General features: G+C 47.2%; 1 protein-coding gene and 1 non-coding gene across 2 annotated transcripts; both read right to left on the reverse strand.

Annotated features, from left to right (window-relative positions):
• Positions 1 to 127: 127 nt before the first annotated feature.
• Positions 128 to 15,889, reverse strand: BCL7C (BAF chromatin remodeling complex subunit BCL7C). Its single transcript, XM_053261423.1, has 6 exons — positions 15,255 to 15,889; positions 9,929 to 10,007; positions 9,726 to 9,834; positions 6,365 to 6,526; positions 6,161 to 6,246; positions 128 to 4,097 (listed from the first exon to the last, which is right to left on the reverse strand). Exons 1-6 carry the CDS (start codon positions 15,344 to 15,346, stop codon positions 3,942 to 3,944), a joined length of 684 nt encoding a protein of 227 aa, XP_053117398.1. The 5' UTR covers positions 15,347 to 15,889; the 3' UTR covers positions 128 to 3,941.
• On the reverse strand, positions 7,018 to 7,093 carry TRNAL-UAA (transfer RNA leucine (anticodon UAA)). Its single transcript has one exon. It is a non-coding gene; the product is annotated as a tRNA-Leu (tRNA).
• Positions 15,890 to 24,098: the final 8,209 nt, after the last annotated feature.

Below are 24,098 nucleotides of genomic sequence, written 5' to 3' on the forward strand. Positions count from 1 at the left end.
TTGGTCATTGAACCTGAGGGGGACAAAACGTGCGCAAAGCATGTGCAAAATTAGCACGCCTAAAGAGGAATTGTTTCGGAGTGTATCCTCCCTTCCCTTCCCCAGATATGGACACACGCACCAAGGCTCAGGATGGAGAATACCCTTTATAGACCAAAAATATTACAATGTAAAACCAAAAATCAAAAATATTGCTTATAAAACAATAGGTGTGCAAGGTGGGGGCGGAGATTAAGGTTTATTGCTTACATAAGCATTAGCATACTCCCAAGCTACGAAGCACTTTCTCTACTGCGAATGTCTGAGGGCCAGTCCAAACATTACAAAACTCCCGCGCACAAATCATTTCCGCGCAAGACCTTGTGCCAAGACTCTTGCCTCTAGTGTGTATTTCCTTGAGGCAACCCGTCAACGGGCCATCATGACCTCCTAATGCCGGGCACATGCTGCCTCCGTGCCTGGGTGTCCGTCACACATGACAACTGGCATGCATGCTTTTGTGTGTGCATTTGCAATTTCGATATGGTCGCATTTGAAGCAGATGGCCTATTGCCTTCAGGAGATGCTGATGCCTGAACCTCAAGGGGCAAAGGGCCCAAGAGCAGCCATGGAATACGCCTTTCCTCGTAATCCCGTGTTTCTCTTTTGCAACGGACGCTTATTTCCCCCTCTCGCAAAAGTGGGAGGGCATGATTGATTTCATTCTCCAGCTTCAGTCCATATCCTCACCCCGCATTTCCTGCTGCCACCCCTCAGCCCCAGGTGGCACAAACCATCATTCCCCATCGGTTTGGTTAATGCTACTCAGAAGGGCCCTGAAGCCTTGCCAGGGGAAAAGGTGGCAGCCGAACTTTGAAGCATCCCAATATAGCAGCATAGATCTGTGGCTGCTCCAACCCAGCAAGCTTCGGACGTGCCACTCTGAAATACTTCTCAGATCGAACACCTTGGGCTTCCCTGCACCCAGTTCTGAAACCATCTTCTGATTTGTGCGAAACTGGTAGGGTAGGGCAGGCTTCGTACTGCTGGCCGAATCACAAGGTGGCCCCATACATTTCAGTGATGGAGGGAGAACATCCGCATGGCAACACAACACCCCTGCCCCCAGGAAGCTAAATATCTGGGGGGGGGCTCTGCAGAGCACTCTCCCCACAGCTCAGCTGGATAAGTGGGCAATGCCACCCAGATTGCTGGGTGTCCTGCCCCAGGAGAAAAGACCCAGCTGGTGGAAGGGGCACCCACAGCCTTCATTTGAGTCTGAAGATGATTGCTCTAAACTATGGTGTCCTGTATGCAGTCACGTCCATGAGCGATTGGGGTCTGTACAACTCCCAAGAGGCGTTTGGTTACATTGTTCAAGCAACTGGCGCTCCTCAGAACGCCTGATACATTATGAAGAAGCCGCAAAAAGCCACGAGGACATCTGACCAAAAAGCAGCACTAGCAAGGAGCAGTTTTTCAGACGGGTTCTCTGGATGTGTCAAAGCCGTCCACTTTGGCCAGGATTACAGATGCAGATCTGTCGGCACCTGCCTCCTTTAACATTCGCATCCACTTGGATGGCTGGCTATGGTGTCATAAGACACACTGCCTCAATACATTCTTCAGTCAGGTACTACGGAAGTGTTATGCCCGAAAGGTACCCAAGCTTCATCTTACCGGAGCTGGACTGGGGACAGAAAGACGTACCAAAGCCACTCCCAAACCACGGAAAAGAGAGCTCATAACATTAAAGCAGGGGTGCTCAACCTTGGGTTCCCAGGTGTTGGACTACAACTCCCATCATCCCCAGCCACAATGGTCATCACAACTGGGGAATCACAGGCACAGAGGCAAGTTGCTGCTTGATAGCAAACTCTATAAAGGAAACCATTTGTCTATAGACCACAGAATCCACAATGCAGATTGCACCACTACACCACCTCTGGACATGGGGATCACTAGTGGTGCATTCTTCCTCTCCAAGCACTACTTGGGACCCCTGCCTGTCATTTTCTTCTCATTTCCTTCCAGATCTGAGGACAGAACCCAGGAGTCCTGACTCCCAGTCCCTATCTTTCAGTATGCTTGACTGCAGCCTCTACCAGAAACTGGGTACAATCTAAGACATAGGTCTCAGAACATTCCATCTCCAACAAACTAGACTTCCTTCCCCTCTGAGGGGAGTCCAAACCAAAAAGGGCATAGCCACTCAACCCTGGAGAACAGTTGTCCTGTCTGCACATTACATTCAACACTCGTACAATCTGTGTACAATGCACACAGGTACAGTTATCCACATATTATGTTGAACGCTGGTACAGCAGGACACTTCCTACCTATATCCTCCATTTGAAAGGGCCTGTACCCACATTCATTTTTACAATGAACGCAGGTGCAGCCACTCACACAAAGACATGTACAAGGATACGGACATCTGAACGCAGGTACAACATAATGTCTGAATAGAGCTAACATGATTAATACAGAGAATAGTTCTGGATATGTGGAGAGCGTGTTTCTTTCTCCTTCCTACTAAGCAGCCAAAAGCGCAGATCTGGGATTAAGCAAAAGGCCTTTCAGGATGAAGAGTATAACTTGCATGTGACTTGAGCTCCATAACTTATCTTACTCATTTGTGCTTCATTCCTCATCTAATCAGAGCTCCAAATATCCTGTGTCCTTGCAAACCGCAGAGGGATTTGGCATCCCAAGCTGCCACTTTTTAAAAAAATGTTTCTAGGCCTCATGATTCTGAAGGAAATTCTGAAAACGGCTCCATGTCCCTCTCTCGTCCTTTAAATCATGGAAACAATACAATATGCAAAACTAAGCACATATATTTAAGGTGCGTATTTGCTCTGTTTGCAGAATATCAGTTCTGAATTTGGAGTGAACGCAGCCTTGCTCTTAACTCCCTGGATGTCCCTCCGCTCTCAGAGCTAGGGTGGACAACAGAACCTGGGAACCTTGTGCCTTTTGTAACACACTTTGGGGCGGAGGGGGTAGGGGGTAACCAACCCTTTGGTCCTTTTTCATTTGAAAAGTGTGCTTCTGCATCCCTCTCTCCCACAGGCCTAGTTCAGATGCCACATGGATCCTGAGTTAGAGCCAGGCTCCGCGTGACGTCCCTTAAAATTCCCCTCCCCTATCCCCATGTAAGCATCTACTTCCTATCTAGGTTCAAATAAGCCGAGATTGGTCGTGTCATCCAGACTTACCAGTCTTGTCTTATTCTAACCTACTTGCTTCAAATAACTTGAAATCTGTCTCACTTGGATACAGATCTGGGGTTATTTGAAGAAAGTAGGTTAGAATAAACCAAGATTGGTGGTTTCAGATGGCACAGACAATCTCAGCTTATTTGAACCGAGATAAGAAGTAGACACCGACACAGAAATGGGAAAGGAGAGCACATGTTTCAGAGACTCAGGGAATTCATGCGGAGCCCAGCAATAATCGAGGTTCCACGTGACGTCTGAACCAGCCCACAGTGTGATTGAAGATTTCTTCAATAGATAGCCTACAGCACATTTTAGGAAGGCCAGACTTCCTCTCAAACTGCCCCTCAAAGTCTCCCTCTCATCACCATTGTCCCCGCACTTTTCTCTGCTTCTTACGGTAGCTGCTCACGCTCCACTCTCCACCATTTCTTTTTAATACCGCAAAGCATGCATGCAGAGAGTAGAAAACCATGACAAATGAATGTAAACAAACATGGCATCTCCAGAGAGCCATGGCTGACACCATGCTTCTTTACTAGTCATGTGTTTACAGTGTGCCTCCACTAGGGGGCAACAGATACAGGGAAATGGTGGCAATTCCCAGGCAGAGGGGAAGGGCCAAGGAGCTGGCTGGCCTGTAGCATATTTTAGCTAACATTCTGTTAATCTATTCTTCCCAGCAAATCCCCCCAGACAGGTATCCCACCAGAGGAGATGGGGAGGGAAGCAGGCCTGTGCTTAAGCCTCGGAGGGTTTGCTGGACTCTGAATCCTGTGCCTCAGTACGGATGCGTTTCAGTGGTGGAGCTCCCAGCAAGCGCAGTTCTTTGGCCTCCGGTGTGGGTTCTTCTTCAAAGGCCTTTTCAGGCTTCAGGGGGCCTCCTGACTCCTGCACCTGGAAGGGAAGGAGGAGGAAGATGTCAAGAGCAAGCCACACCCTCCCGCCATCACATCTCCGCAAGTTCCAGCTGAAATGATACGTCGCAACCATTCAAAATTCAGCCACATTTCAGTCATATTTTGGATGCTGAACTTTTCAAAATTCTGTTTCTGAAACTCAGTCTTGAGGGATCTTGGCCTTGTTGGAGACTTTTAAGGTCAACGTCAATGGATCAGCTTGATACACTCAATATGTTTACATGCTCCTTCCAAAAAAGAACACAACACCCCAAATTCAACAGCACCTGCAACTGGGAATGGTGGGGTGGGGAAAACTTTAATTGGGAGAATACACATTTAGGAGCATCCAAGCAAATTCAACCGAGGAGAACAACTTTTCACCCAATTGTGCTTTGGCTCTATGACTTGGTAATTTTGCACTCGTATGCATATAAGTAACCCCCTTAAGTGGTGCAGTGGGGAAATGCTTGACTAACAAGCAAAAAAATGCCGGTTCAAATCCCCACTGGTACTATATTGGGCAGCAGTGATATAGGAAGATGCTGATAGGCATCATCTCATACTGCACTGGAGAAGGCAATGCTAAACCCCTCCTGTATTCTACCAAAGAAAACCACAGGACTCTGTGGGCGTCAGGAGTTGAAATTGACTTGTCAGCAGACTTTACCTTTATGCATGTAAGTAATTAGTATTTCTTATTATGGGCATGCCAACATATTACCATTTCTCCAGACATTTTGGTATAGCTTAATAGCTACAGATAGCCTTTGGTGTCTGGTGGCTATAAACTATATTTTGCCTGCTTTGATGGACATAGGCACATAGGAAGCTGCCATGTACTGAGTCAGACCATTAGTCTATCTAGCTCAGTATTGTCTCCACAGACTGGCAGCAGCTTCTCCAAGGTTGCAGGCAGGAATCTCTCTCAGCCCTGTCTTGGAGAAGCCAGAGAGGGAACTTGGAACCTTCTGCTCTTCCCAGAGCGGCTCCATCCCCTGAGGGGAATATCTTACAGTGCTCACACTTCTAGTCTCCCTTTTGTATGCAACCAGGGCAGACCCTGCTTAGCTTAAGGGGACAAGTCATGCATGCTACCACAAGACCAGCTCTCTTCCTAATGCAGGAGTGGGAACAATTGTGTGGGTCCTTCCCTGCTGTCCTCCTTCCTGGCCAGATTAGGATGGAGTAGGAAAGATCTACCATGATTCTGGTATCCACCTATATACTGCCCACAGCATGGAATCCTGTCTATACCAACGTGGTTATCATACCATTAACCACAATAGGGCCTCATTAAGTAATGTAACTCAGCTACGTGATCACTAATGCAACTTTTTTCCTTGCTCAAGCACAACATTAGTCAGAAAGAGAGAGAGAGAGGCTTGCTGTTTTCAAGCATATTAACATCTCTTGCCGCAACTCTAGTATTTTCCTAGCTCTATGAGGTCTCATTCCCTATGCTGTCCAATGGGAGAGGTTTTTTCTTAATTTTCCAGGGAATAACGCAGCAGGGAAATGACTTGTCTAGCAAGCCAGAAGTTGCCGGTTCAGATCCCCCGGCTGGTATGTTTCCCAGCTATGGGAATCCCCGGCTGGCATGTTTCCATGACTACGGGAAACTCCTATATTGGGCAGCAGTGATATAGGAAGATGCTGAAAGGCATCATCTCACACTGCGCGGGAAGAAGCAATGGTAAACCCCTCCTGTATTCTACAAAAGACAATCACAGGGCTCTGTGGTCGCCAGGAGTCAACACCGACTCGACAGCACACTTTATCTGGGGTTTGGGGACTTTTTTGGTGTGAAAACGGCATGTTTCTATCCTTTGTGGCTTGGTCTGGGAGTTTCATGTCAGGGAGTGAGTGAGGCCCAAGCAGATATATCTATATTTTTATAGATATAAACAATAAAACATGATTGTGGCTGCTTCCCCCCCCCCCGTCTCCTCCCCCTTGGAGGCAGCTTGTGGTTGTGTGTCCTTTGTACAGGGCTTTTTGCCTCAGGCCACCCATCGCTAAAGCTGACTGCAACCTCCCAGCCTGCCTGCACACACTCACCTGGGCATCTGCTGTCTTGGGATTTGGCTCTTCCTTGGTAAGCATAGGGGGCTCATCTGTTCCCTCCAGCAGGAGCACTCCCGAATCTTCACCCAGAAGAGAAAATGAGAGATCCGGGTGAGCAGACACACACACACCCCGCACACACAGTTGGTTCCAGCCACAAACTGCCTCTGTCCCTGGCCTCTCTCCTGTTTGACCTACCTCCTTCCTGCCCCAGCAAGGGGGGCTGTGAGTCCTCGGCCTTCAGCTCCCCCAGCAGGGTGGGCGTCACAGTCTGGCTGCGGTCAGGGGTGGGAGTGGGGCTGGTGTCTCCCCCTTTCAGTAAGGAGGTCTCTGAGAGTGAACTCTGGTTGCTGTTCTCATCTGGGGGACAGAAAAGGAAGCGTTAGGCAGACTCTCAGGGAGGGGTGGCCATGGGGGGTGGGCTTAAAAAAACCACAACGTCCTGTGTCTCCGTCTGTGCCTCCTGCCTATGTTTCCAAAGAGCCTGACTGCCCAGTGGTGGCTCCCTGAGTTTAAACATGGAACTGCCCCCATCGTGGACACAGGAACATAGGAAGCTGCCATATACTGAGTCAGACTATTGGTCTATCTAGCTCAGTATTGTCTTCGCAGACTGGCAGCGGCTTCTCCAAGGTTGCAGGCAGGAATCTCTCTCTGCCCTATCTTGGAGATGCCAGGGAGGGAACTGAGAACCTTCTGCTCTTCCCAGAGCGGCTCCATCCCCTGAGGGGAATATCTTACAGTGCTCACACATCAAGCCTCCCATTCATATGCATGGGCAGACCCTGCTTAGCTACAAGTCATGCTTGCTACCACAACAAGACCAGCTCTCCTCTCCCTAAAAGAGCTCTTGTCAGCGGTGGGATTCGAACCCACGAAGCGACTGGAGCTTAAATCCAGCACCTTAGACCACTCGGCCACACTACCTCGGGGGCTGGGGGGGGTTCCTACTTTAAAGGCACACAGGGCCACACAGAACCTTTCTCCCCTCTACTGTTTTCATGCTGAAATGACACTACCACCTCCAAAGCAGCTATGAGCAGAAACAGCCATCTCAGAGGTAGAGGTAGGGGGCACCATACGAGGTGCAGCAGCTGCCTCTGGTTCCAGGCAGCTCTGGTTGAGGCAAACATCTACTTTGGGAGCAGGGGCAGAGCTACAGTTGAGCGGAGAGGTTCAAAGAATCCAAGCCACCCAGCTCCTGGCAGCCGCCTGACACACCCCTCGTCCCTGCCTCCAGCTGGCCTCATTCCCTGCTGGCTTCGTTGTCAGCTAGATGTTTTCTTCCTTCCCTCCCTCGCTGGGAGAGAGAACAAACAAAACACCCAGACGACCATGCAGCTGGCTGGGAAGTGAGCTCCGGAGGGATGTGTGGGCCTTTCCGGTGCGAAACATGCCCCCTGCAGGTGAGATCACATGGGATATTTCCAGACAGCAGGCGTTACCACGAGTTTACTGAGTGGCCTGAGTGGCGAATTCGAAGTTGATCTCCAGTGACTGTTGCTGGTGTCTATCCTATGTTTCTTTTTAGATTGTGAGCCCTTTGGGGACAGGGATCCATCTTATTTATTTGTTATTTCTCTGTGTAAACCGCCCTGAGCCATTTTTGGAAGGGCAGTATAGAAATCAAATAAATAACAACAACAACAACTTATTAATTTATTTACATATTTAATAATTTATTTACACAGTCAGACAGGTGTTATTGACTGGTTTGTTTTATCCAGACATCGAGTCCTTCCCAAGGACCTGGGATGGCTGAATTTTATTATCAACGTTGTTGTTGCTGTTATTATAGAACAGCTTATATTCTGCGACGATATCTATAATAACAGCAACAACATTGATAATAAAATTCAGCCATCCCAGGTTCTTGGGAAGGACTCGATGTCTGGATAAAACAAACCAGTCAATAACACCTGTCTGACTGTGTAAATAAATAAATAAATAATTTTATTTTTTTTAAACGACACAAAAAGTGGATTTTTTTTACCCTGGATACAAATCGAGCTACACTCACAATGAAAAACCCAAATCATGTGTCAAGTGCTCCCCGATAGCTCTCAGGGATTTTGGGGTAAATCTGGCCAATATGTGAACGCACACCCTCAATTCCGGAGGAGATGCGAACTAAAAGCCCTGTGTGGAAAAGCTCGTGCAGGGGGCATGGCTGGCACACACAAGGGGCTGCCGGGAAGAGGGGCGAACCCCAGCCCACTCTCCCTTAGCTACATACCTGTGCGGGGGTTAGGCATTTTTGGTGCCAATCAATGTCCATCCATCCTCCCTGGGCACCATGCTTTTGCTCCAAATCAGCTCCCCCTGCAGATGTTTTGGGGCTTCGAAGGAACCCTCTCTGCTTTAAGCCCATCTGTTGATGGTGGGTTTGGAGCAAACATGTGAACATGTCGTTTGGCTCTGAGATCTCAGATAGAGCCAGGGGGCACCATACGAGGTGCAGCAGCTGTGCCTCTGGTTCCAGGCAGCTCTGGTTGTGCCTCTCTCCTCCATCCTGCCACACAAGGTGGGATGGGCACAACTGGAGCTGCACCTCGTTTGGCATCCCCTTGGCTCGTTAGGACAAACTAGAGAACTGTTGCCGGTCAGAGTAAGTAATACTGGGCTAGGTGTACTAACGTCAGCTCAAATTACTATGGAAAATAAAATGGGGAATCCACCCTAGAAACAAGGCGGCCATGTTGTGTTCATAGCGCCATCTGCTGGCAATCTGCCGCAATCAGGAAAACAATCGACTTTTTTCATACACCTTTTGTTCTGACTTGGAAAAAGGACATCGGTCGTTTCATGGCTGTTTAACTGATTGTCTCAGATTGCCAGCAGATGGCACAAAGAATATAACACAACCTCTTTCTTTCAAGCACTGGGTTTCCCATTTGATTTTTTTGTAGTAATTTGAGTTGATATTGTATATATCAGCATCTGGAAGAGCCCTACATTGGAGATCTAGAGATCTAAGAGATCTCTCTCTGAGATTTTGGAGCCAAACTTCATGTTACGTCAAAACTCATCATGCATAATTTATATAGGCCAAAAATACAGACTTTGGGGTGCAGAATGGGTGTTAATTTCATACAGAATTTCAATGTCTATTCTTGTTTCTTCGAAGCTCAAAAAGAATCCACATTATTACACAGATTTTATTTTTCCAATGATCTGTTGCCATGTGGCTCTTTAGGTGCAGCAACTTATACTGTGTCTGGCTGGTTATCATCTATCACTGTTTAGGTGCATGAAATAAACTGATAGACTGTCAGCGATGTTTGGGTCTGAGTTCCTATGTGCTCCAGGGATTTCCTTCAATGAATGGTTTATACTTCTTTTCCACACACAGCAAGCAGCATCACTTCTTGGATCTTTGGAGCCAAAATCCAGTGCAGAAATCAATGGCAAATCTTTTAGGATCTCATGAAGTGGGCGTGGCTTGGTTGTCCCATGGGTGGGCGGGGCCTTGCAGGAAATGGAACTCAGCAAAGTCTCGCCTTCCCACTTCCCAACCTGGCAGAATCCCCTTTCCTGTCCCCCACCTTCCAAGATGTACCATTGAGGTCCAACATGAGCAGGGCAGGGTTGCTTCGTGGGCTGGGCATCCGGGCTCTTCTCTCTTTAGTCCTCTGCTGCTCACTGCTGCTTGCCAGCCGCCTTTTCTCCTGGAGAGGAGAGGGAAACAGGAGAGGAATCACGAAGCAGGCTCAACGTGGAATGGAAAAGGAGCTTAGAAGGAAGCGTACAGGTCCCCCTTACCTCGTCTCGGGGGTCCACAATTGGTACCCACTTGTAGATCCGTAGGGATGTGTCTCCCACAGTCACCCACCGCTTTTCCCTAGGAAGCAGAGAAGGGCCAATGTGAGGAGTTACAAGGTCAGCAGGGGTTTCCCATGTATCCCCACCATCATAGGCAAGAGCCCTACTAGATCAAAGCAAAAATTCATCAGTGGCTACAAGTATGGTGGCTATAGGCCACCACCAGCCTCAGAGGCAGGATACCGCTAAATGCCAGTTGCAGGGGAGTAACAGGAGGAGAGAGGGGGTGCCCTCCCCTCTTCCCTGTGGGCTTCTCAGAGGCATCTGGTGGCCACTGTGTGAAACAGGATGCTGGACTAGATAGGCCTTGGGCCTGATCCAGCAGGGCTGTTTTTATGCTATCCCCACCAATATTAATATACAGGAAGCCCTCAGACATCCTGAAAACTGGGCTTTACATCAGAATGTCTCAACTCAGAACCTATTTTCCCACAGGAGGACATAATGCCATAAGTGGAGGTTTGATCCCCAACAAAGGCTGATAGTCCAATCTTTTTGCTGTGGCTGTCAAAGCCGGTGGTCTGTCAGTCACAGACATGCAGCAGAGAAGCAGAGGATGGAGAATCACCACCCCACCCAATGGCGGATTAAGGCATAGGCAGAGGAGGCATCTGCCTATGGCGGCAAAATTCGAGAAGCGGCAACTTCTGCCACTTCTCAAATTTTGCTGTACCTCTCTGGAGGCTGCATTAGCTATGGGGGGGGGGGAAATCCCCCCTTTTTGACTATAAAAATTGCCACTGCCATGGTAGAATGAGGAGGGGTGTCAGTGGCTGTCTGCAGAGAGGGTGGAGCAGAGCGAGGAGGGAAGAGTACCCCACTTTTTAACTTCTTAAAGTGCCGCCCATGATCCATGATTTATCCTGGTGGCGACACGGTGGCCCCTCCCCTCCAGTAACATCCATCCCTTCCTTGCAAAGGGGGCGTGATTGAGCGGCCGGTGAGCAAGCTCTCCTCTCCCCCTCATTTCAGGCTGCGTTTGCTGCCTGAATGGAGAGAAAGCAAAACAAACAGCATTCAGCATTCGCCACCAGGATAAATTATGGATCATGGGCAGCACTTTAAGAGGTTAAAAGGGGTGGGTGGGTACTAATTAAATAGAACTTAATTATTTGCTCTGAGCTTGGTTTCTTGATGAAACTGACCTCATAGCCTTTATATGCCAAATAAAACTACTTGATTTATTAAAATTAGCAACCTGTGTTTCCCCATTCTGACGCACAGGTAAGGGCTAGTCAAAAGGTCATGCTCTGTAACACATGAGAAAGAGTGGGATACACACGAAACAAACAAACAAATATTACTGAAGTTCCCCACCCCCTTGCTTTTTGGCTAAAGGGGGAAAAAACTATCACTGCTTGATTGTCAACAGATCAATATACAGATAACATATAGTTCAGATGTTGTGATGCATGGAATAAAAATGTATGTATTTAAAAATCTTTTTATTTATTTTATTTATTTAACTTATTTTTATAACACAGACAGTTAGCCAACAACACTGCTCTTCATCCCGCCACGGCAGAGGCAATTTTTACAGACAAAAAAGGGGGATTTCCCCTCACGCCCCCCCACCCCCGTGGTGGCAAAAATCCTCTTGGCCTCCGCCCCTGATCCCACTCCGGTCCGTCCTCTCTTTTCCATGGAAGGAAGGGAAGCAGCTGGATAGATCACCACCATCTCCTCCCTTAGACAGGGAAGGGAGGAGGGCAGGCAGGACCTCAGGTGGGAAGAGGCCTGACTGCCTCCCTCTTGCTGTCACAGCACAGCAGCTGAACTGGAAGAGGAGGAGCCAAACAGCAGCAGTGGTGGCAGGGGGTGTGTCTTGGGCAGGCGAGTCAGCCAATCCCTGCATAGCCTCAAATGGTGCTGCTGCAGCGGCAGCCACCAATCTGCCAGTCCTAATGGGCTGCCAGTGTTGCCTCCTCCTCCTCTAGCCCATGGATCAGCTGCAGCCACCTAGCAGATCCTCCTCACCTGCGTCAAAGGTTGCAAAGCTGAAACACAGTTGTAAAGTTGAAACGAGGTGGCAATTTACCCGTGTCTTCACGGCCACGCATCTTAACTCAGAGCAGCTTAAGTCAAGGACCACACCACTTTTTCAGCAAACGTTCTCAAAGTGATTTACATATAAACATATATAATAAAGAAACAAGATGACTCTCTGTCCCAAAAGAACTTACAATCCAGTGGAGGGATGCAGGGCTGGAGGGATAGGGGTAAACTGGATGGGGGCATTTGCTCTCCCCACTTGAAAAGGTGCCCCTTAGCTCATTCAGCATCTAATCCAGAGGTTCTCAAAACTGGGTCCCCAGATGTTTCTAAAATGGTCTTGCAGCTGATTCAGGAGATGCAAAGTTTCTGCTTCACATAACAGATCATCTTCTATGATTTTAAAAGGGGATCTGAGGAATTCATGGAGGAAGGGAGGTCTATCAGGGCAGGCATCTACAAATCCTCTTACCAGCTCGCCTGTGGCGAGTGTCCCCAGCCCTCTGGCGAGCAGGAAACACGGCACCACACAGATCTTCTCCCCAGAGATCTCATTTGCTCTGCCATTTTTAAGGCAGCAGGAATCCCTTCTGAGCAGGAGGAGAGGGCTCCCGCTGTTGCCTACCAGTAATTTCCCAGTACAAATTACAGAAGACCCACTTTTCTCCTAAGTCCTCTGCCTGTGGGCCAGAAAAGGATTTGAGGAAAGAGAGGGGATTGGTGGTGACCACAAGTAATGGCTGGCTAGTGAGCTAAGCCTAGGACTATGGATCCCTGATCAAGGGCCAATGACTGTATGGAACCTCCAAATATCAGTTACTGGGGAGGAACAGTAGGAGGGGAGCAATTTCCTTCCACAGGCATCTGGCTGGTCATTGAGGTGAGGGAAGCAGGAGGTCAGGTTCTCAGCCTTGGGTCTCCAGATGTTGTTGGACTACAACTACCATCATCCCTAGCCCCAATGGCCAAAGGACTTGGCCATCTACAAACTGTAGATTTTCCTATTTTTCTCTCATTCCATCTCCGTCTTTGTAACCAGTGCACATGATTTTACTGTATCTCTCTCCATTTCTGTCAAACTTAGGAATCACTTTTTAGTCCTTGGAGAAGTTGTGTTTTAGACTCTATCATTCTTAACTCCTTAAATGGCTTTTAGTTCTTAAAGTCACTTACATGCAATTTGTTTGATACCTAGATCATTGCCTAGAATTTAATTATTTGCTCTGAGCTTGGTTTCTTGATGAAACTGACCTCATAGCCTTTATATACCAAATAAAATAAACTACTTGATTTATTAAAATTAGCAACCTGTGTTTCCCCATTCTGACGCACAGGTAAGGGCTAGTCAGTCAAAAGGTCCCTATGCATGCAGAAAAACATGCTCTGTAACTCATGAGAAAGAGTGGGTTACACACAAAACAAACAAACAAACATTACTTAAGTCCCACTCCCTCGCTTTTTGGCTGAAGAAAAAAAAACACCTTTCACTGCTTGATTGTCAACAGATCATAAACATATAGCTCAGATGTGATGCATGAAATAAAAATTTATGTATTTAAAAATATTTTATGTATTTTATTTATTTAACATATTTTTATAACACCCACAACCTGCATCTCTGTATGGTGGGATATATCTGTCCCACCCCTCCAGCACACTGCTGCTTAGGGAAGCTTACAATAAAAACACAATAAGATACAATACGTATTAATAGCAATACACAGTAATAAAACAAGCCTAAAAACAGCAAGAAATGTCAGACATGACTAAAACTGATTAAAACCAGAAGCCCAATTAAAACCAAGTTTTAAATGCTTCATTTAAAAAATAGGGTTTTCAATTTCTTCTTAAAACTAATCAAGGGGGCCGTTGCCAATGAGCCCCTGTGTGAAATACATTTTTAGACATGTAAATACATAAATAATTGGAAGGCTGTACACTGCATGGTGGCACCCCAGTGGGCCGACACATGAGCTGACACATGCATGCGAATTAGAGACAAGATAGGTCCACTCCTCACTCCGAGATTTAAGTTCTAGAGACCTTGGAGGGAGATGAAAAAGGACAGCTCAGGCGACAACACGAACAAAACATAGCAAGCCACTCTCCAAATGCAAAACAAAGGCCAGAAATTCACCAAAGACAGGATTAGAAAATAGTGGACTTCTCGAACAGGCGGTTCGAACAGGTCCGATTGCTTTTGTCCCTCTTGCATTTTCCTGATGGTATTTCCTGATGGAGCGTAAATCCCCATTCACTTGCTCTGAGGTGATTAGAAAACGGTTTAGACCTTTAAGGGTTTCCCCACTTACCACAGCACCCTCAGAATTCTGCTGCCCTAAGCAGCTGCCTCCACTGCCCACCAAGTTGAGCCGCACCTACGAGAGGGCCAGTTATGTTGGCCAACCCTGGGAGGGCCAGTTATGTTGGCCAACCTGGAGGGTGGGCGGAGGTCATGCAATCCATAAACAGATTGACAGGATTTTAATACACATACCCTGTACACTTTGATCAGCTGGTCTGCAGGAGAGAGGGAAGAAGAGCTGGGAAAAGATTGCTGGGGTCCTCAAACCTGGACCCCCGGAGCTTTTTGGACTACAACTTCCATCATGCCCACCCACAACGGCTGAAAACTTGGATCCCCCGATGCTGGGCTACAACTCTGATTATCCCCAGCCACAATGACCAAAAACAGAGGTCCCTGAGGACTTGGATCCTTTTGGCTTTTGTGGTTGGGGATGATGGGAGTGGTAGTCCAATGATTCCCGAGACTGAGAACCCCTGCAATACTGTATCTGCAAGGAAGCAGGGAAGGAAGGCATTTGCAAGGAGGGGACCAGAACCAATCCAAAGCCGTAAGAAACATAGCACGTTTCCGCTTTCCAATTCCACATTACCTTCGGCAAAAATGACTAAAACCACAATGAACTGAATCCTGGGCTTCACAGTGGGAGACTCTGATTTGGCATCCCCCGATAGGGCTGAGAGGAACTCCTGCCTGCAGCCTTGGAGAAGCCGCGGCCAGTCTGAACAGACAATACTGAGCTAGATAGACCAGTGGCCTGACTCAGTAGGGCAGCTTCCTAAGGTCCTAAATTTGGAGGCCTCAAAGCCTTGATTTCCAAATGAGAGGAAGATGGTGTTTCCAGAACCCTACGGTTCTGTCCAAAAGTCTAAAACCTAAAAACCAACTAGTTTGGGTATAGACAACATGACACATCTCTGCAAAAGGGCCCCAGCCCTCGGCCCAAATGCCCCCTTGGGCCTCACTCACCATCTGCGGACATGTTCGATAGCTGCCATCACTTTCTTGATGTCATCTTTTGCCCTGCTCCTTGTCTCTGCTCGCACTGCCCGTCCCGACATTAGGGAACAACTTTGGAGAGTTGAGAGTCACACCAAGAAGGATGGAGTGGACAATGGCCAGGTTTCTGCGTGGGTCTCTCCCTTTTGCTTTGTTATCCACTCTATCCCATTTCTTTCTTTCTTTCTTTCTTTCTTTTTCTTTCTTTCTCTTTCTTTCTTTCTTCCTTTCTTCCTTTTTCTCACTCTCTGTTTCTCTGCCTCTCTTTTCTTTTGCTCACAACAACAGTCGTGCTGGAAATATTCTAGACGTGTCTCTCTGTGTCATCCATCCGTCCACCCATCCACCCATCCGTTCATCCACCCATCCTCACGTCTCCATCAGTCCTTCCGACCCTGTCAAACCGTGTCAATATTTCTGCGTTTCTCTCTGTCCTGCCTGAGCTTTCATCTCCCGCTTGGGTCTCCGCCGTTCTTCTGCTTCCTCTTCTTTGTCTTCTTTTCCTGTCCTCTATTTGCCAAAAAGGGAAGGGGAAAAAAAAAGAGGAACGGAAAAAAGGCGGTTCACCATCGGAAGAAAATAATATAGTTCTTTGGTGTGTGTGTTTTTATAGAGATATTTGCAGCTGAGGGAGCGCCCTCTTGTGGCTAGGAGAGCTAGAAAATTGCAGTTTTTATGTACATCAGTCTATCATTTTGCAGAAATACAGAGGGAGGGATGGTGGACCAGCTTGCAGGTGGAAATGTAGAAAAGTCTCTCTCTCTTTCTCTCTCTCTCTCTCTCTCCTCATTTCCCAGAATTCTTCTTCAGGCTAAGTTAGAATGGGAGATTTACTCACATATCTGAGACCTAGAACATTTATATTAGGGCTGTCAGTTTTAATTGGATGGTCCATTAAGTACTTAAAGCTGCAATTGATTCATCATCCCAGATTCTCTGTTTCATGTTCGGCTACCTCTGCGACTACAAATATTTATACAGCGATTTTCAATGCAAGTTCTCAGAGCAGTTTAAATAGAGAAATAAATAATAAATACAATGGTTCCCTGTCCCCAAAAGGCCCACCATCAAAAAGGAAACAGAGGATAGACACCAGGAACAACCACTGGAGGGATGCTGTGTGCTGGGGCTGGATAGGGCCAGTTGCTCCCCGCCTGCTCAATAGAAGAGATTCACTCCCTCTTTGCTCAGTTAGCATGTATGAACTAGGAATGGCTCTCACTCTCTGTGGTGCTTCCTTCTTCACACCAAGTATTCACACCAAGTCCTATCCACCACGTATTGAGGGCCAGCCCCCGGTTTTTCTGGCTGTGACTCTGTGCCTTGACACAGCTGCACAAGAGGCAGAAATCCAATAGGTGCAGCTTTTTCTACACCCCACCTCCAAGAGGAGTTGCATCTGTCGGATGTCTGCTTGCCCCACTACTGTTAAAGATGCAAAGGCTGCGATTGGCCAAAAAAAAAAAAAAAAGCCAGTGGGCTGGGGAGCAGGCAGTTGTTCTCCCATGGTGAGGGGAAATGCACTCTGCACATGCCCCAAAGAACTTACCTGCCATCGAAAGGCAGTTCCAGAAAAGAACCCCAGCAGCTTTCCTTTTACAATCAAACACTTTTTAAAACCCAGTGCTCCTTTTTTCATCTTTCCCCCCACACAACCCCACCCCACACTCCCCTTTCTGAAGCCTATGAGACAGACCCAGTTAATCTTCGAAAGCAGCTTTCTGGGGATTGGAACTGAGCAGCTCAGCCCTGTTCCCACACACACTGCCTTCAGCTCATCAGGGGTGAGTCAGAGGCACTGGTTGGGGTCACCATTACCTCAGCCTGCCAAGATCCTGTGGGGAGGGGGGGGAGGTCGCTGTGAGTCAGGCTTTACAGGCTGGGGAGAATCTGGCTTGGGACAGGGGACCAGAGGCCCTCTTTCCCCTTGACTTCCGGGAGGAGGTCCAGGCCCTCTACACCCCCTGGGGGCCCCCAAATCCTCTTTAGTCTGTCCCCGGTGGTGTGATCACCTAGTCACCAGCCCGCGGACAGAGGGGGGAGTGGGGGGGGAATATGTGGGACAGAAATGTGTTGTTGTGCGTCGAAATGTTTCTGCTAATGCATATTTGCATAAATATGCCTGTTTCATATACTTACATTCTTGTGAGTTCAGTTGCTGTTTGTGCCCTCAAGAACCTGTGTGTCACAGTATGTGTGTGTGTGGGGGGGTGATGCTTAACTTGCACTGGAACAGCCGGGGGGGGTCCAAAGGCCTTTAGGTTAGCGTTGCCAAGCCCCCCGGAATTTCAGGTTTCACCTGGATTTTAAGCATCTCATCCAGATTGCTTAGCCCACTCAGATTCACCTGGGTTTCAGCTTTCATTTGCAAAAATTAAAAATTAAAAAATATGCTAAGCTCTAGCCCTTGTAGAAGCGGATTTATGGCGCAGTCACTGTTCTGCTCATCAATTATTTTTGAGCCAATTTACATAATATGCAAATTAGGCATCCGGATTTGGAAAGCCAGAACATGGCAACCCTACTTTAGGTCCAGGCTCCAAAATTACCAGGCACACTTCGGCAGGGGACAGGCTGCTGGAAGATAGTCCCAGGCATTGGAAAGATAGAGGTTGCACGTACAACATATGCCTGTGTTTTAAGTAAGGAAGATCTGTCAAGCCACAATTTTCTGGGTGTCATTTGTTCGCCCCAAGCTCCACTCACTTATGGCCAGATCCTGGAAGGTCAGAGGCCTCTCTACTACCATGGGCCTAGCCTGTAGCCAGTGATTTGCAAGAATTGAGACAAAAGAGCAGGGAAATAATTGCAGAACAGCCAAAATATAAACACAAGCAGCCCAACATGCTTCTGTTTGTTATGTAAATGTATGGCTTCTGAGTGAGCCATTGAGGTCATTCACACAACCAAACTGGGTAGATGGCTGGAGGCTCCTTTTGCCATTGCCAATCGTGCACCCAGACGACCACCATGGCAGCAATCAACAGAGCTGGGATCAGGAGGGGGAAGTCCACCAGCATTCCACAAGGCATTGCACAGGAAGAGCAAAGGCACAAGGGCTCCTCTTCCTGGACTCACAAGCCACAGCACTCTATGGTTTCCGGTCCCAAGAGCTGCAAAAACCACTGCATGCCACTGCAGATGTTTCTGTCCTACCTAGGTTAAGGGCAGGGTAGAAAGGCTGGGTAGCCCAGCCTGGCAGGTGCTGGGGAGAACAGGGTTCTGAGGCTCCAAACAAGGCTCTGTACCCAGGTTAACCCTCTCCTACCCAGAAAAGGCTGGTTGTGTGAATAACCCCTATGGTGCACATGCTTTTCTGAGTGAGTCAAGGGTGTGTCAAGGCAAGGTATTTGCCCATGCTGCAAAACAAGCAAAGGTGGGGCGGGGGGACACCATCCGGCTGTGCCATCATTGGCAACCAATGTGGTGTAGTGGTTAGAGCATTGGACTTAGATTAAAAGTACCTTCCTTATGAGGCAAGGCTACAATATTTGGGGGGTTTTAGTTTCGAAAAAAGATGACTAAGGAGAGATATGGTAGAAGTCCATAAAATTATGCATGGTACAAAGAGAGTGGATAGAAAGAGATTTTTCTCCCTCTCTCACCACACTAGAACCTGGGATCATTCCATTAAACTGATTGCCAGGAAATGTAAGACCCACAAAAGGAAGTACTTCTTCACACCGTGCATGATTAATCAATGGAATTCTCTGCCACAGGATGGGGTGATGGCCACTGTGGCGGTTTGCATTTTTTAGTATTGGTTGTTAAACTCATTTATTGCGCTATAAACAAATGTTTAAAAGTTGTGTTTATAGCCATGTGTACATCTGTGTGGGAGTTTGATTGATAGGAGGTTGACTGGGGAAAGGGGCAGCAGCAGAGAGACCACTGCGTGGATGGTAAAAAAATCCTGCTTGGAATGCAGCAGGGGGGCAGGCAGTTGGAGGAGAGAGAGGCGAGAGATCAAAAAAATCAGTTGGATGGCAGTTAGACAGCTGAGAAGGGGAGAAGGGTTGCTGGTGGCTTGGATCAAGAAAGCAGCAGTAAGGGAGAGGCAGGAGGCAAAACTGCTCTCTAGTAGAAAGCCTATTTACTTACTTACTTACTTACTTACTTACTTACTTACTTGAGATACGTATACCACACCCCTCCAGTACACTACTGCTCGGGGCAGCTCACAGTCACATCAACAAAACACATTAAAATGTAAAATAAAATGTTAATAAGGACTAAAACAACCTTTAAAATTACAAATTTTCAAATTAAAAGTTATTTACAGACAACTAAAAACTGAGAACTAAAAACTAAAACCAACCACAACTATAACCCGTTCTGGAAAGGACCTGAAACTCCTGAGAAGGGAAGCAGGTTAAAGTGATCAAGCTAGACACCCAACCCTTATGTGGAGAAGAGAGAAGGAAAAGAAATTAACTGTGTGACATCTGGGAAATACCTATACTGCTGTAATCTATCTGTGAGTTACAAGAAATATGCCATCACCCTGAAACCTCCACACTTACGTACATCTGTGACCTTGAAAACATTACGCTTTTAAGAGCCTGCGTTAAAACAATAAACCTTGCTGTTATAGTTTCATCAAGGAATACGGACATTTCATTTTCCTCTTCCATCACCAGAAGAGGGACCACCACCCCCCAACATGCTAGTACACAAACAAAAGTGAGGAGAAGTGAGATGTTCAAATCAGATCTGATCCAAATCAGATCCTTCCAAATCAGATCTGAGTGGTGGCAGCAAAGGTACCATGAAGTAGGGTGGACCCCACACAGCCACCAACTTGGATGTCTTTAAAAGGGTCTCAGACAAATTCATGCAGGGCAGGGCTATCAAGTCTGGGTGGCTATAGGCTACCTGCAGGTACAGAGGCAGGATGCCTCTGAATACCCCAGCAGTAGAGGAGCAGGCATAGGAAAGGGGGCATACCTTCATCCCTTGATTGTGGGCTTTCCAGAGACAACTGGACTTTCAAAAAGCTTTTGACAAAATTCCTCACCAAAGGCTCTTGAGCAAACTTAACAGCTATGGGATAAGGGGACACAAGTTTATTATTATTATTTATTTATCAAATTTGTATACCGCCCCAAACTTTCATCTCTGGGCGGTTAACAATGGCATAAAACAAGTTAAAAATGAACCCTAACCTTTTTGATGTAGAACTTTCTCCTTGGGAGGAAAATGAAGTTACAGTGTGAGTTGACAGAGAGAAATTTTTCTCCCTCTCTCATAATGCTAGAACCAGGGAGTCATCCCATAAAACTGGTTGCCAGGAAATTTAGGATCAACAAAATGAAGTTACTTTCCCCACAATGCATAGTTTCATTTTTTCAACGCATAATTAACCTATGGAATTCTCTGCCACAGGAAGTGGTGGCAGCCACCAGCCTGGGTGGCTTTCAGACAAATTCGTGAAGAACAGGTCTCTCAATGGCTGCTCGTCTGACGGTTATAGGCCACCTCCAGCCTCAGAGGCAAGATGCCTCTGCAGGGACACACCTAGGTATTTTTGGCACCCGGACCAGAGCCTGAAGGGCTTCGGAGCCCCCCACATACAATGCGAGCCACCCCCCTTAATTTTGTTTTTTAACACCTGCCCAGCTGCCACTGCTGCTGCCTAGCCCCTGCCGCACACACCACTGCTATTTCCCCCTCTTCACCACCAAGGGGGGTGAGTGGAGTGGAGCAGGCCAAGAGCCACACACACACACACACCCGGCAGAGGGCACAGGTGGGCCTCCTCGGCCTGCGCAGACCAGCCACCTCAGCCTGTGCACTTCCACAGTTGGAGAATGGATTATCGCATGGGGGGGGCAGGAGGCAGGAGGCCACACACCCCCGCCCCATGCCTAAACGCGCCTCTGAATACCACTTGCAGGGGAGCAACATCTGGACGTTTTTCACATGGGGCTTTTAAAGCCCTTTAATTCTCACCTCCTCCGGAATGGAGGGGTTACGCTCAGATATCAGCCAGATTTACTCCGATGTCCCTGCGAGCTATTGGGGAGCAGTTTACAAACAATTCTGGATTTTCACTGTGCATTAAGAGTGCAGCCTGATTTATATCCGGGGTAAAAAATAAATAATAATCCACTATTTGCGTCATTTGTGGGGGACTTCGAGTTGGCAGTAAAGCCTCCCCGTAAACCTGCGGTAAAACCTGCTGTGTGTGAAAGTCCCAGGAGAAAGGGCATGCCTTTCATCTCTTGCTTGTGGGCTTCTAGTGGGCTTCACACATCCTCTTTGAAACAGGATCCTGGACTAAATAAGCCTTGGTAGGGCTGGATTATGGCATTCTGAAGCCCTAAATTATGTCAGGCTTACAGGCCCCACAACGTTACACACACACACAAACAATATTCTAACAAAAATAGCATGAAAATAGAAATAACAAAGCTTTATTTGGGGCTTTGGGGCTTTAATTGGCCCTATCTGGGTTTAATAGGGCTTTAATTGGCCCTATCCACCCCCTGCACAGTACTTCCAGTGACTCTTGCTGGTGTCTGTCTTATGTTTCTTTTTACATTGTGAGCCCTTTGGGGACACGGAGCCATCTTATTTATTTATTATTTATCTATGTCAACTACTTTGTAAACCTTTGTTGAAAAGCAGTATATAAATATTTGTTGTTGTTATTTTTACATATAGAATTACCTTTAAATGAAAATACATTATGATTTCATTTATGAAAATGTTTACTGTACAGACACATAAGAGCAGTTACACAGTTCAGCATTAGTAAACTGAAAATCAATATAACCTGCATTGTTGGCATATCACACAAAATAAAAAACCTTTCCTGCCTCCTTTATTTTCCAAACTGTTGTGTAAAACATGACTTAAATTAAGTAATTAAAAATTTAAAAAAAAACTTCGGAGGCCCCTCATAATGTGAATCTTAGCTTGTGCCTGAATCTGGCACTGGGCCTTGGACCTGATCCAGCAGAGTTGTTCTTATGTTAGGCCTGGGTTCAAATCCCTCATCAGTTATTGTGTGTGACTGATTTGGGGCTGGTCATCTTCTCTAACCTACCTCACAGGGCTGTTGTGAGGTGAAAAGGGGAGGAGACCTCTGTTAATGAAACTGTTCCAGGGTGCTGGCTAAATACTCCAGGGGCATCTTTGAACTAATGTGGGGAATCAACAAGGCTATGTTACAGTATCAATTTGTGCAACGTTTTGGTCCGGAAATGATGAGGAGACAGACAGAAATAAGGTACAATCAAATTTATTTAGGGATAACAGGAGTACAGGAAAATAAAACGATTGGTTAGGCAAGGTGAGGAAGCAATAACATCTTAAGAGTATAGGACCAAAAGAGGAAAGAGAAGGGAGTGAGGATATAGACAGTTACTATTACCAGTCCCAATCTTCTGGTGCATTGGGTGCACTTGCAAGCTGGAGTGTGCAGGTAGATTTTCTGGCAGGGGCAAAGCAGAAAGGCAGGGAGAAGAAAAGGCAAGCAGCAGAGGGTTGCCACTCGCAAGTTAGGGAGCCAGGATAGTGGTTGGTTCCAGGATAGGTCCAGGTGTGTTCTGTTCTCCAGGGAACTTCTCTGATAAATTTCCCCTCCTGACCATAGGCTTGGGTCAGGAGTAAAGGTAAAGGTAAAGTGTGCTGTCAAACTGATTTCAACTCCTGGTGCCCACAGACCCCTGTGGTTTTCTTTTGTAGAGTACAAGAAGAGTTTACCATTGCCTCCTCCCGTGCAGTGTGAGATGATGCCTTTCAACTGCATAGTCTGGGAAAGGTGAAGAGGGGAAACTTTTCCCAAACCATAGTATGGGAAACATACCAGCCAGGATTTGAACTGACAACCTTCCGCTTGGTAGTTAAGCATTTCTCTGCTGCGCCACTTAAGGTGGCTTGGGTCAGGAGTAAAGTAAGTAAAGTCTACTGCCAAGTCGATTTTGACTCCTGGCGCCCACAGAGCCCTGTGGTTGTCTTTGGTAGAGTACAGGAGGGGTTTACCATTGCCTCCTCCTGCGCAGTATGAGATGATGCCTTTCAGCATCTTTCTATATTGCTGCTGCCTGATATAGGTGTTTACGAGAAACATACCAGCAGGGATTCACACCGACAACCTTCTGCTTGTTAGTCAAGCAAGGTGGCTTGGGTCAGGAGTACAAACAGGCAAAACCATGCCCTGGGGCAATGCAAAAGTCACACTCCCTGACTACAGGGCCTGAGTGTTTGTAAAAAAAGGAGTTTGCATGAACCAAATCAATGTTTGCATGAACCAATCAAGTGGGTGTGATCTTTAAGAAACAAAAGATAGAACGGCTGGTCAGGAGGTGTGCATGACATACTGAATGGGTGAACGCAAAAAAGATTTCTCTGAGACCTGGACATCTCTCTTCCTCAAAGAGAGAGAGGTTTCTTTTTCTTGTTAAGGATCCTACCTTTGGGTCCTTGCCAGCTAATTAACATAGTGACAGGAGGAAGCTGGGGTGTGTGCCATGCTTATCTGAGTTGATGTAAGAGCATCCTTTGCCAAAGAAGGGAGTTAGCTATTTCTCCTGTGAAGGTCTCTTTGACCCGGGTCAGCTTGCTAGCTTCCTCCTTTTTTACAAGAGAGGCCAGTGGGGGGGGCAGTCGTTTGTTCTTCTGAACTTGGCAGAATAGCCCCATATTTGCTTGTGCCAAGCAACCAAATAGCATATATGGGCACAGGATCCTGTGAGCTCAAGTATCCAAGATGGAGGTTGCAAACCTGCAACTCCAAATCACATAGAGGGGTGCTATTGGCAGCCCTAAGACAAGGAGGCTCATGGTGTAGTGGTTAGGGTGCTGGAC

This window comes from Hemicordylus capensis, chromosome 6 (genome assembly GCF_027244095.1).
Source record: "Hemicordylus capensis ecotype Gifberg chromosome 6, rHemCap1.1.pri, whole genome shotgun sequence".
Taxonomy (NCBI): domain Eukaryota; kingdom Metazoa; phylum Chordata; class Lepidosauria; order Squamata; family Cordylidae; genus Hemicordylus; species Hemicordylus capensis.